This window comes from Geotrypetes seraphini, chromosome 2 (assembly GCF_902459505.1).
Source record: "Geotrypetes seraphini chromosome 2, aGeoSer1.1, whole genome shotgun sequence".
In the NCBI taxonomy this organism is placed as follows: Eukaryota; Metazoa; Chordata; class Amphibia; order Gymnophiona; family Dermophiidae; genus Geotrypetes; species Geotrypetes seraphini.
Window position 1 is genome coordinate 412,381,238 of NC_047085.1, and position 13,069 is coordinate 412,394,306.

Sequence of the window (13,069 nt, forward strand, 5' to 3'; positions counted from 1 at the left end):
GTTCCAGAACCCCATGCGAGTTCCAAATTGTTCGAGTTCCAAGACAATTTTTCCCATTTAAAATAATAGAAACTGGATCAATCCATTCCTTGGTCCCACAATCTCAAATATTAACAGTAAATACACTAGATTTTAAGGTAAAATATTAACAAATAATAATAATATAGTATAGTATTTTCCTCACTACACTACACAAAGGTGAAAATCACACAAGATGCTTTCACTACAGCTTCCGACAATGAACGGAATGACGTATGGGTGGCCCAAGTGCTGGGGAAACATATGCACAAACACACATGAACAACGTGCAGGGCGTTCAGATTCCAAAGCAGCGTCCGGATTCCGGGGCAAAATTTGCTTGAATTTTTATTCGGATTCCAAGTTGTTAGAGTACTGGGGCGTTCGGATTCCAAGGTATCACTGTATTTAGCTGGCATCTGGATGCATATTGATACTTTTAGTCTCATTTTCCTACCACAAGCACAGTTGACAATATCAAAATGCAACAGGACGGGGAGAATTTCTTTTGAAAAAGACTAGCTCACTGGGCTCATAATCAGATCATTTGGTGACAAGTAGAAAAGACAGACAGTGATGATTAAGAGGATAGAAATGACCATCATAAGTTCAAAACTATAGTGTTACATAGAAATAGACGGCAGATAAGGGCCACGGCCCATCCAGTCTGCCCACCCTAATGTCCCTCCCCTACCTTTGTCCTGTGAATAGATCCCATGTGCCGATCCCATTTGGCTTTAAAATCAGGCACGCTGCTGGCCTCAATCACCTGCAGTGGAAGACTATTCCAGCGATCAACCACCCTTTCAGTGAAAAAGAACTTCCTGGTGTCACCTCGTAGTTTCCCGCCCCTGATTTTCCACGGATGCCCTCTTGTTGTCATTAATCAGTGTGTAAGAAGAGCAGCTGCAATATAATCTGGCTGATGGAGGAGTAAGATTTCCAGAGCTATGCTCCATAATGAAAAACTTCTAGAAACAGGCCAAAGTGACATACCATTATTTACCAGTAGCAAGTCCCACCACTGGGCGCTTTGAATATTTTTTCACTGACCCGTATGATAATAAAAGACTTGTCCAAAATGTTGGCCCTGCAGCCTAATCAATTCCCATCACATTCCTTTATTTTAAGGCTTTCCATCCATCATCAAATTCACTTTTCTTGTCAACCCTCCCTGTTTATTGGCAACTGCTTGTCAATGCCAAACCTCTAGAGCAGTGTTCTTCAACCGTCTATTTCTGGACTGGTCTATTTCTGCGTACTGGACTGGTGCCAGTACGCAGAAATTTCCTGCCGGTCCACAGGGCCGGCACGTGCATCGGGCCCAAGACAGTGTTCTTCAGCCGCCGGTCCATAGTGCGATCAATGCGGCGTAATCTTCCTCACTGCCGCAGAGCACAAAGCCGTGGGCGGTGGCTCCTATGTGCGTCCTGCGCCTGAACTGGAAGCCTTCTCTCTGACATCGCAACATCAGAAGGAAGGCTTCCAGATGAGGCGCAGGACACATGAGGAGCCGCTGCCCACGGCTTTGTGCACTGCATCAGAGAGGAAGAGGGAGCTGGCCCAAAGATAACACCGGGGGCAGCATAAAATGGCTAGGTGGGAGCAGGCCAGAAGGTAAGGCATAGCATGGAGGGAGGGAGGGAAACAACAAAGGTAAGGGGGAATTATTTTAGTTTTAAATTTAGTGATTGAATTATGTCAGTTTGGGGAATTTACATCCGCTGTCTGGTATTTTGCACTGTTCAGGAAGAAATGCATTTCTTTCTATTTCTCTGGGGTTGTACTGCATGCAGAGTCTTGAATCTTAGGGTTTGTTTGTATATATTAGTACTTTTAGTTTTTGGTCTCATATTTGCATGGGGTTATCTGTGTTCTGGTAGGAATGAATGTTGAGAAGCATACAGTGTGCTTTGTGTAGTTTAATTTTGTGGTTAACCATTATATGTTGTTAATAAGACTTTATTGAGTGTGTGTGTGTATATATGAAAAATGAATGGAAAAAATGGTGTTACAATTAGTACTATTATGGGGCGGGGTCTGGGGTGGAGATTGGGCGGAGATGGTCAGGGTCTGGCTCACGACTTAGCCCAGTGTTCTTCAACCATCAGTCCGTGGATCGGTGCCGGTCCACAAAATAATTCTTTTATTTCCACAGGTCCTTAGGTGTCAAAAGGTTGAAGAACACTGCTCTAGAGGATATCTTTGGATTTATGTGGTTAATTATTATCTCTTATTTAAAGTAGAAAGTAAGCCACCAGCTGCTTTACTAAATAGAGTTAAAAAAAAAAAATAAAAATTGGTTTTCAAACTAAAACTAGACTCATACTTTCAGTTCTTTGCAAGGAATGGTTTGGCAGGCCTAAAATTAAATCAGTTCTTTTATTTTTTATTTTTTTTTAAGCCTTGAGTAAATAAATGAGGGAGTCTACTATTTGATCCTTAGAAGAGAAGTGTCTTTATTAATTAGTTGCTACCAGTTGTTACTCTGTTACTGTTTTAATCCATTACCTTGAAAAACCAATCAATAAGGTTTTTTTCAATTTAAGGGATCCATTAAAATTACATTTAACAGATTCAAATGGTTTTGAGGGAGTGCTTTAATAGACTCCAGCTACAAGACTAAATACAAAAAAAATGTGTATACCACCATAAAGGTGCTTAATTTTTTTTTTTTCAGGATTCATTATTTTCAGACAATAATTGAAGCTGATCTCCCCTTGGAATGTCCTCAAGGATATGCAAGTGCTATTCAATCACCCCTAACATACATGCACATAAACATGTAAACAGGTACATACATAACCCACATGATAGATAGATAGACCTACATTTATATTAATATGCCTAATATGGGCATATCCACTGTCATCTCCTACCAAGCACAAATATCAGCAGTCTCTGCCTCCCTCCCCCTCCCCCCTCCCCTACACATATAGAGGCACAAACAGACCCAAAGACATGCCATCCCTGTGCATCTCCATAGTCAGCACCATAGATCCCCAGAGACCCTCTTTCCTCACCCTCTCGATCCTAAATTAATTATTCCCTGCTTTCCAATTCATTCCAGAAACTAATTAAGAAGGATGGCTGCTGTCGTATTGGTTTTTAAGAGTACTCTACATTACAGAGAGCGTGTTGGCTTTGATGGAGGCTGCGCCGTGAGGGCAATAACGTTGTTTTGGTTAAGTGAGATAAGGAAAGACCACAACCAAATCTAGAGCTCTTGTGCAGGGGGGGGAACCCCCAAGATTAAAATCGTATAAACATTTGATGTGCTGCACTGGAAAATTACAAAAGCATTTTTCGTTGAGGATCTTGCTTTCCCTCTCTCTCTCCCTCCCTCCTCTTTCTCCTCCAGGACCAATGCTGCTTACAACTCCTTTAAAAAAATGCTCCTGATCTGAAAAGTACCGAGATGTGGAGTCATGGGCGACAACGTGTGTTCTGATTCTCCTGCACAACCATAGACGATTGGCGCTGGGAACTGTCCGAGGTGCTGAATAGCAAATTCGCCATTCGCCTCCGGCTCGGCAGTTGGCTGGGACATGTCAAAAATCGGGATATTGCAACATCCATTCTAAAGCCTCATGCAGACGACTATTTCCAAAGAGATCATCCATACACAGAGACTATGAAAAAAAAAATCTTAAATCTTACATAAATATAGACAAAAGCTTTGATATTTCGGTTACTATCAGGAGAGCAGGGAAGTGTACACGGCCCTGCTAATATAAGCTTTGTACTGTAGTTTTAACTAGTCAGACCAGGAAGTATAGCTGCGCTTGCCATGCAGGCTCAAAGTTGTCGAATTTGCAAAAATCAAAGTATTTATTTGTAGCAGTGTGAAAAACATCAGTGATATTGATTACTGAATAATTCTAGTTGAAAGAGAGTGTCGTCCAGCCTAAGGCTTAATCTCACACAGAAAGAAAAAAAAGTTTTTTTCTGCCTTTGCTTTCCAGTGGAAAAGCAAGGGTTTTCTATTGATTAGGCTGAAGTTGAGAAGGGATGACATATAATTCTGCACTTCCTCACGAGAAATGCCCAGAACCTCTGTCCCTCCATATAGTAACCCTAATAAATTTAGTCCAGTTTTCACTCCTTAGTTTGGCACCATCTTTCTGTTACCTTTGTAAGCGTCAGTGGCACAGGAAACTATAAAGGGTTGAAATCCCGAAAGCAAAGGAACGCACATCAGATGGTTTCTAAGGAAACACCGCTTTTCCTTAAGCATCAATTTGTGTTATTGTGAGTGAAATAAATAGACCAAGACACCCTCTAACACGATCAATCCTTGAGCAGATTAGGTTGCATTTTGTATTCAAAAAATGCTGGCATTCTTTTCAAAGTTTGGTGAAATTCTACCTTTCTCAAGAATATCTTTTGGGGATTTTTTTTTTTTGTTATATATAATTTGGCCTCTAACTACATTGCAAAATATTACACTCAGAATAATTTTAAATATAGAGCTGGCTGAGGCAGACTGATTTTACATTAACTTACAATTCAAACAGTTATATTTTGGTTATTTTTCCGTCCTGAACACCGTAACCCTTCTGGGCTCTTGATATAGCGTCACATTTTCCTATTAAAGGGTAGCTCTAGCCCAAAGAAAATAAACATCAAAACCAGCAGCCCTGTAAAAAGTGCGAGCAATTTTGCCTAACACTGAGAATCCGCCAATATATATCATATCAATAAAAACTGCTCTTCAAGAGCTTGCATGGTAATTGAGATTGGAGATCTTTTTTGATATGGGTTGGCATTTCCTCATATCAATCTGACAGAGCCAACTCAGGAAATTGCTGGTAATATTCATCTAGGGAGCACTTTCATTAAACGTAATTCATTTGACTTTCACAATAAATTGAGTGACATCCTTACAGCAGAGCCTTTTTATCCTTGATGAAGTGCTTGCCACACTTTGTGGTGGGATTTTTTTTTCTCTTCTTTTTTTTCAGTTTATTGTCACAATCCTTAAAGCAGAATCGTCAACACGTCAATGTGCAGCATAAAATGTTCAAGCAATGTTTACAAAGTACTCAGGAGGTTGTTGAATGCTGACTTATAAGACGAGCTGGTCGAGAGCTAAACTAACAGATAAATCTCTCGCTTAACTTACCCACAACACAGTTACGAGCAATCGGAGCTAACCCACACAGCAACAGAATCAAATCTGATGACAGGAACAGAAAGCAAGGAAAAGGCAGAGGAAGCATTAAAATTAAAAACAAACTCTGGTAGAAAAGCAAAAAAAAATAAAAAGGATACTGGAAGCATTCAGTCTATCAAGAATCATTACCCAACCCCCCTCCCCCATTATTAGCTATGGTACCTGATGTGAATCATTAAAGTAGGAGATCGGATGTGCTCTTCAGGGAAATATTATAGAGCTTAAAACAGCTTCGCTATCTCCAGACCTCTGTCTGAAATAAAAGGTTTCAGCCATCAGACTAAGCAGGTCAGCTAATATTGCCTGACATTTAATCACGTTGGGGTACCTCGCCTGATAAAGGTGAAGGGAGAAATGCAAAGATCAATTATTTTCTCCCTTATTGCAAAGTTAGTTGATTAGATGAGTTAATATTTTAATTACTGCAAGAAAAGACCTTAAAAGGTTGATGAGCCTGGCCTCAGCTTGTACATGCATTCTTTTGATTCACCTGGGAAGAAAGACAGTTTTTGAAGAAAATATACTCCCAGATACAGTATTATGAGCTTTTCAATAGTTTGAAGTCCTCTGGCAAAAATCAAAGCCTGACTAGGATGAAAATATTTTCTACATTAAAGTCACAGCAGCAAAACTGTGGTGTACTAAATATGGAGCTAAATAGAATGGCTTAGGTGTTTTGGCACCCTGGCCAAAACTATTTGCCTCCTTTTGCTGTTCCCCTTAAAATAAACAAAGCAAAAGTAGATGAACACTTTCAAACCATTTCCCAACTATGTTAACTTGGCAGGCCAGAACTGTCAACACTGCACAAACATCACATTCGTCCAGATTTTCAGATTATGGAACCGTTTGGGTGTCAGGGGAAATGCGGTAGATTCAGCACCTACTTTGCCACCAAAATTGTATCGATTTCGCAGCTGCCCGATTTTTAATTTTTTATACATTGTGACACCTAATTTAGCATAACCGTAAAGGGCACTGGAAACAAACACGCTCGTAAATGAGCCAAAAGACTCTTCGCCACCAGTTAACTGTTGGTAGGAAACACTGTGGACAGTGCTCGGCTCCACCTTCTCAGATGAGGTTAGTTCTGAAAACCCCCAACCCATCAGTGCACAGTGGCTCATTCGGATCCTTCATCTGAGCTCTTATTACTAGAAGGCCAGAAAACGCCGGTGCTCCTCTGGATCGATAGATGTGTTGCTCCATAAGGCACACAGTGACACCACGAGATCCTTCGCCTGTTTTTTGTGTGTGTGTGTTTTTTAATGCTATCCTAATAAAGATTCATGCAAAACACACAGAAAAGGCACAGAAAGAAAACCATGGGACCCTTTACTCCAGGCCCTGGTTTTGCTTACAGTCATGGGCTTTCTAACTGATTGAGTTAGCAAAGTCTTCCTTATCTGGGGACACTGAAAGCTGTATCCTATTTATTGCTCTGAGCAATGTGTAACTTTCCTAGGATGGCCCTTGAGGAAGGATACATGCTTACAAGCATGACTTTGCACTGTATTTCATATTTCCGGGCTATTTTGTTTAAAAAATAATACTATTAGGTGATTAACTTAAAAGCTAGCATGTATTATTCAACCACCACAAGGAAAGTCGTAAAAAAAAAAATAAAAATAAAATAAAGATGTTTACGTATCCAGTGCTGGTTTTATATCAAATCTTTGGAGGAATACACTGTTGATATCTATGATTTGTTTAATCATGGCTAAGTAGGTGGAAAAAAACCAGAACTAAATAACCATTTGATTTATTATCCTCTCTAATGGCAATTTCACAAAAATTATCTCACCTTTTTTCTCCTTTGGACTCTTATGCAACTATTGGGATTAAAAAAAAAAACAACAAAAAACTGGCACTCTTCGACATGTAGGTCAGAGGCTAAAGAATCCTGTTTTTCCATCTCCAACTGTCTTAAAATATATGAACTAAAGCTTACGGCCCAACAGGATTTCTGTAAAAATCGCTAGCATGGAAGTCAGTTGAGAATTAAAAGATACCTTTTATTCAGCAGTGGTTGTGTGATCTCCAAATTCAAAATACTTTTACATTTTTCCATAACTACTGCAATTAATTTCCAGAATGTATGAATATACCATAATCCTTCCTTTTGGCCTATATATGACTTGCCTCCAAGAAGAAACCTCCAAATAGGTTTGCCCTATGGCAAGCACCCTGTTTCCCACCTCCATGTATAGATTATTTTGCTAAATTCTTTAAAGAAAGCATCAAATCTTAATTTTTTTTCTCATATTATAAGTGTACTGATAACAATCCAGGAATGAAATGAGATTAAATCCTACCCTGCTCATTATTATATTACCTGGATTCAAATGTGAAAGGCCCTATGAATAACATGCATGACTTTTATATAACAGTGCATTTGTCTTTATATGAATAGCCCTAAAAAGAAAAGATCCGTTTAGTTTTGCTTGAAAATAACTGCATAAATCAAGCTGTATTATACAGAATCGTATGTGCTTGTGTGTGCGTATAAGCAGTCTAGGTAGGATATTTAAAATGAAACTAATAGACTGAAGTAACCAGTGCCAAGAATCTCTGTAAAATGCTGACTGCCATCTCAGAAAGGCAAGAAAATAATTAGCTATTTATTACATTCTTGTTTTGAAGACATCATAAAGTGGAAGCTTTTCATAAGGAAACCATTTCTCCCCATGAAATTCTTGATAATTAAGATTTATCTATTCTAGCAATGAGTGACCGACCTGAATCCTTTCTAATAAGAGACTGACATTTGACCACCTGAGGGATGGAAAACCGAAAGTACCAAGTTTCATTATTCCATATTTTCTTTCAGGCTGGAATTATCTTGTAGATTCATTGTGCGCAAAATAGTTACAGGCCTGTTCAAATCCCTTTTGCTTTGTCTCCATTAAATTAGACCTGATTTATACACACAGAAATAGGTTGCTTGTTACAGCTCCTTTTGTCACCACAATAGGCATTTTGATGGAAAGAACGCCCTGAAATTAAGAAACTTGCAGTGGGGGGAAAGAAAGCAGACCTGAGATTTTTACACCTTGAAAGTTTTTGTCCTTCAATTAAAGTTTTAATCAAGAATTCATGCTTCAATGCTTCAATGCCAGCATAAAAGGCTATTACAGGTATTTAATGCTGGCCTTGTTTAACCTTTAAAGGTTGGCACTGTGTGCAAGAAATATATGGTCCTGAATATGCCCCAGGCAATGCTGGGAAATTTTTCCCTATGTGTTATGTAGTAGATTTATTTATTTAAAAAAAAAAAAAATTCTAAAAATGGTTTAAAATTGTCTAGTTCCTCTTTTTTCTGGTTTTATTGTTTCTACTTATGCCCATGTCTTCAGTAAAGCAGGAAAACAATGTCCTCTTTCTGTGTTACCAACCCCTGCGAAAAAATGCATTCAGGTAATGAAGTCTGTAACTAAACGGTAATTGAATCAGCATAATTTGCACACTGAATGGTTTTCAAACGCTCCCAGTTTACAATTAAAGGAGAATTAATGCTCTCGTTGTTCAGACTGTAGCGCATTAGAATAAATCCAACACTGTTGTTGTAATGAGAGGGAAAAACAGTTTAACTGCCAAACACTACATTTCAAATTTAACACAACATATTGATTTCACTTCTGGATTTTGACATATTATTTTCCACGATGACACTATGGTTTATTCGCTGTGAAATTCCCTTGGCGGTCGCCTCTACTTCATTTTTCTGCGACACATCCAACCAAAGTTTTTGGCATTAGGCTTAGGGCTGGCCGTGTGTAACCTATGTATATGACAGCAGGTGTATGAATTGAATTTTCCAATGCTTTTCAGTTGATTGGTCTTTAGTTTGTATAGACTCAATACATCCTAACTTACACCTGTGTGCATTTGGCTTGATGCTTCTGACTGTCCAGCTTTGCTTCACTGTATCACAAGTTTGGTTTCCCGATAAGAGCATAAAACAAAAGTAATAGAGGAAAATAGCTTAAAGTCATTGCTAAATAAAAAGAAAGCGGATTGATTTTCCCTCTCCGTAATGCCTATCCCTCTAGTGAAGCTCAAACTGTACAAGCAGGTGACATTTCGAGAGAATGCAGCTGCGTTGGATGCCCCAGTGTTCACCTGCTTCTCAGACCAACGGAGGCGTGTGGTGCCCTCTGGTGGACTAGCGTAGCAAGTACAGGAACGCCAAAAGAGGGCGAACTACAGACACCACTGAAAAGTTCAAAGACTCCTGTAAACTATTATTTAAAAAAAAAATATATATATATATATATATAAAGTGGTGGTAATTATTTTACCCACTGCTACACATATGATCATAGCCTTCTCTCTCATATGCTTTCAGAGGTATCAAGCCGTTCAGAGACCACGGAACATGTAAGCCGAAAACTTGTTCATTTAAGACTTTCGGTTAGTATCAATCTTATGCCTCTTGATGTAGAGCGATGGACATGTTTTCACCCTAATCATCCTTAGCAGTGCTGCAAAGCTTGATATTCTATAGAAGCTACAGCACATTAAAAAATATATAAATCAAGCATATTGAAATCCCTAGCACAGTAATGCAAAGCAGTTATTTAATGGTATTTTAGAAACCCATCAACATACGGTCATATATACTTAAGTATGGTTTCTCCAAAATTAACCCCAACTTTCCATTACAACCTGATTGTTCAGAAAGAGCAGAGAACGAACTGACCCTGTGATATAAACTGACGGGAGCATAGTGTGTGACACCAACTGAGAATACAGTATGAGGGGGGGGGGCAATTTGATATCCGGCTCGGTTCAGGCGGACTATAAGAAAAAATAAACATAAATATTAACATATCTGAGCTCCACAAACGTGTTATCTGAGCCTGCCCTGTTTCAAATTCTGGCCGTGTTAATCTTAGACTGGCGCTTTGGAACCTTCCGGGATAGAATCGAGCTTTGCACATAACACACCCTATTTCCACGCTCTAGTGCCCTGGAAGGAGTAGCTGCGAAGGTAAAGTTACATCCACCAGAATAAAACTACCGAAGCTTGAACGCCCTCATGCACTAGCGCTTCCTTGCATAAGGGCATCGCCCCCCACCCCCACCCCCGGCGAGCTCGATATGTTCAGAGGTCAGCGGCAGAGCAATCACGCTGCCCCCCCCCTCCCCCAGTCCACCACCGTTCACCTGCGATGCCTGGGCTCAAAGGCGATGATCGGGCACAATAAACTCGAATATCGCCAAAGATCGTACAGAAAGCTACGGACAACATGTATTCCCCCCCCCCCCCCCCCCCCCCAACTAATCGTGCTTAAAGTGCTGGAACGAAACGGTCTCGTTTGAGATCCAAGCGGTTCTTTTCTCCCGTCGGAACGAAACAGTCTCGTTTGAGATCCGAGCGGTCCCTTTCTCTCTCTTGTCATTTGTAGGCTAGCAGGAATCCCCCCCCCCCCCCGAACAAAAGGGGGTGAGCGGAACTTACCAGGTAGAGAGTCGGCTGGAGGAGAAGAAGGGCGTACCAGTACACAGCCTGCATCCTCCCGTCTCAAACTTCCTCCGCTTTGCCTTCCTTGTGCCTTTGTTCTTTCAAGAACATAGATCCACACCTGACATCCACTTTACAGAGCCAGGAGAGCTCTCACCAGCCTAGACGAGAATGAAATTATAGACCCCATGACCACCAGGCAAGGTTAGACTCGGAGAGAGAGAGAGAGGGGAGGAAGGAAGAAGGGGGAAGTAAGTTGGAGGAGTGATTTTTTTTTTTTTTTTTCCTGACGTAAAAAAAAAAGAAATAAAACGATTAAATTGGGGGGAGTTAATCCAGCGTTAAGAGCGAAGCGACCGCACACTTTAAAAAGTGACTGTCAAAAGACACTTTTGCGGAGGGATCGCTGGCGATCGGTCCCTTGTGGGTGGCCCTTCGGTGCCCCGGTCAAGTCGACAGTGCGGAGTGATTCCTGGGACGCGGCATTTAGTGCATCGCCTGCCAGCGCTGCCTGGATGCTTTATATCAGCGCTGGGACGAAAGCCGGCTGCTGGATCACTACCACACGCACAGCAGCAGCAGCAGCAGCAGAGGGAAAGAGAGATAGAGAGGGGGGGGAGAGGAAGTTGAGAGGGAAGGGAGTGTGTGGTCAGATACCAGCCTGGGGGACTAGGGTGCTCTGCACGTTGGAGATCGGGGCACTGCCTATCTGCATACAGGAAAATACGGGAAGGTTTAGTCTCCAATTTGCACACAAACATATTCCCCCACCCCCCACTTCCATCCCATCCCCAACCCCCACCGCACTCGCCTGTGAGTTCGGGAAAGCAGCTTTTATCACTTCACAAAAATTCAACTCCTCGCGGGGGGAGGGGGGGCGAGGGGAAGAGAGAAAAGGCACCGGATGGGGTTGAACAGTTGCTCCCCCAAACACCACATCGTGCTGTGCTGTGTGGTTAGGGAGAGTATAGTGTACGGGTTTGGGCCCTTACCCCTTCCCTTTCATAAGTGCAAGTGTTGTATGTGACTTATGATCAGCACTCCTGAGTTCCTCCAAAACCGGCCTTAATACATGTATTATGTCCGGGGGGAGGGGGCTGGGACTATATTAAATAGAACTGACGTGCTTAGACCCTGTTGATCCAGGCATCATCCGTGAATCCCGTCCATACATGAAACTTAAAGCAGACCTGCAGCTTTGCTGGGGAGAGGAGCGCGCCTAGCCATTTGTCTCTATTAAAGAAAAAAAAAAAAAAAGGCTAGACTGCGAAAACGAACAGCGAGTCCTGCGATTTAAGTTTTGATAAAGTGTGTCTGCCTGAAAAGACTTCAACAGTTCGTTTTCAAACAGATCGCTTGAGTTGACGCTGCTGCGAATTAGTTAGGAAAAAGACTAGTCAAAAAGCCATATATTTATCACCCCCCGTCTTTTCCAGTCCTGACAGGCGGGAAAACGTTCTGCTGCAATACCCGATCCTGCCACCAGGGGGGCCCCCAGTCTATCCCAGGTTGCTAACCCTTGGGGAGCTGAATACAGTATTTACAACGGGGAACATTTTCTGAAAGTAATTACTCTCTGGTGTAACTCCCTAGCCGTCGAACTGGGACACGAAAACATCTGGCACCGTCTCATTTTCCAGTCGTTCACTTCCAGCAAAGGTTTGGTCAAAGCCTGGCACGCAGTGGTGGTGGGGGGGGGGGGGGGGACCAAGTGGAAGCATTCTTGCCAGCGTTTTGTATGTTCAGTGAGAAGTGCTGTCAAGTACCTGCGAATGCCACCGATGCCATCAGCACTGTGGAAGTCTGGCTCTCCCTGGCACCCGGTGTAGGGCTGCCAGCTGGCGCTATCAGGAGAGAAAGGACTTCTCGACCTTGCTTGCCTCGTTACAGTTGTCCCTTCCATATGTCAGGCGGTTGCTGGGCCCGTTCTCTCTAGCATTTTAAAAGCTCCAGTTTAAAATTCAAGGGTGGGGGGGGGAAGACATGTGAGCAAGCAACATTTCCGTTTTATCTGCATTGTGAAGGTTAAGCGCATCATCTCATCTGCAGACAATATGTTCCTGGAGAAAAAGACTTATTGTCCGCCAGACAATCTGAGCATGAATATGTGCTGGTGATTAATAAGGCCTTCTGTTTTCTTGTTCAATTACCCCGTAAAATATTGCTCAAAGTTTTCGAGCCTTTGCGTCCAAAGGCTTTGGGATCAAGTATGCAATGTCCAATGCTTTAAGAGTATTCTTATTGACAGAGACCAGCTCAATGCCCCCCCCCCCCTCCCCGGCCCCCTCCTCCTGGATATGATTAAAGGCAAATCCTGCACCCTCATAGCAAATACCACATGAGTTCTGGTTATAATGTACTGTAACATCCATATTTTCAACCAAAAGCAGACAGCGGTAGTGATTTTC

The 13,069-nt window shown here is 41.8% G+C and overlaps 1 protein-coding gene across 1 annotated transcript in view; it reads right to left on the minus strand.

Moving 5' to 3' along the window:
- NXPH1 (neurexophilin 1) overlaps positions 1–10,775 on the minus strand; it is a 558,790-nt gene extending 548,015 nt beyond the window's left edge. The window contains exon 1 of the mRNA XM_033931009.1: positions 10,659–10,775. Within this exon, the coding sequence (XP_033786900.1) occupies positions 10,659–10,712 (54 nt within the window). The 5' untranslated portion in view covers positions 10,713–10,775. The remainder of the gene's footprint in view (positions 1–10,658) is intronic.
- Between the last annotated feature and the right edge of the window lie 2,294 nt (positions 10,776–13,069).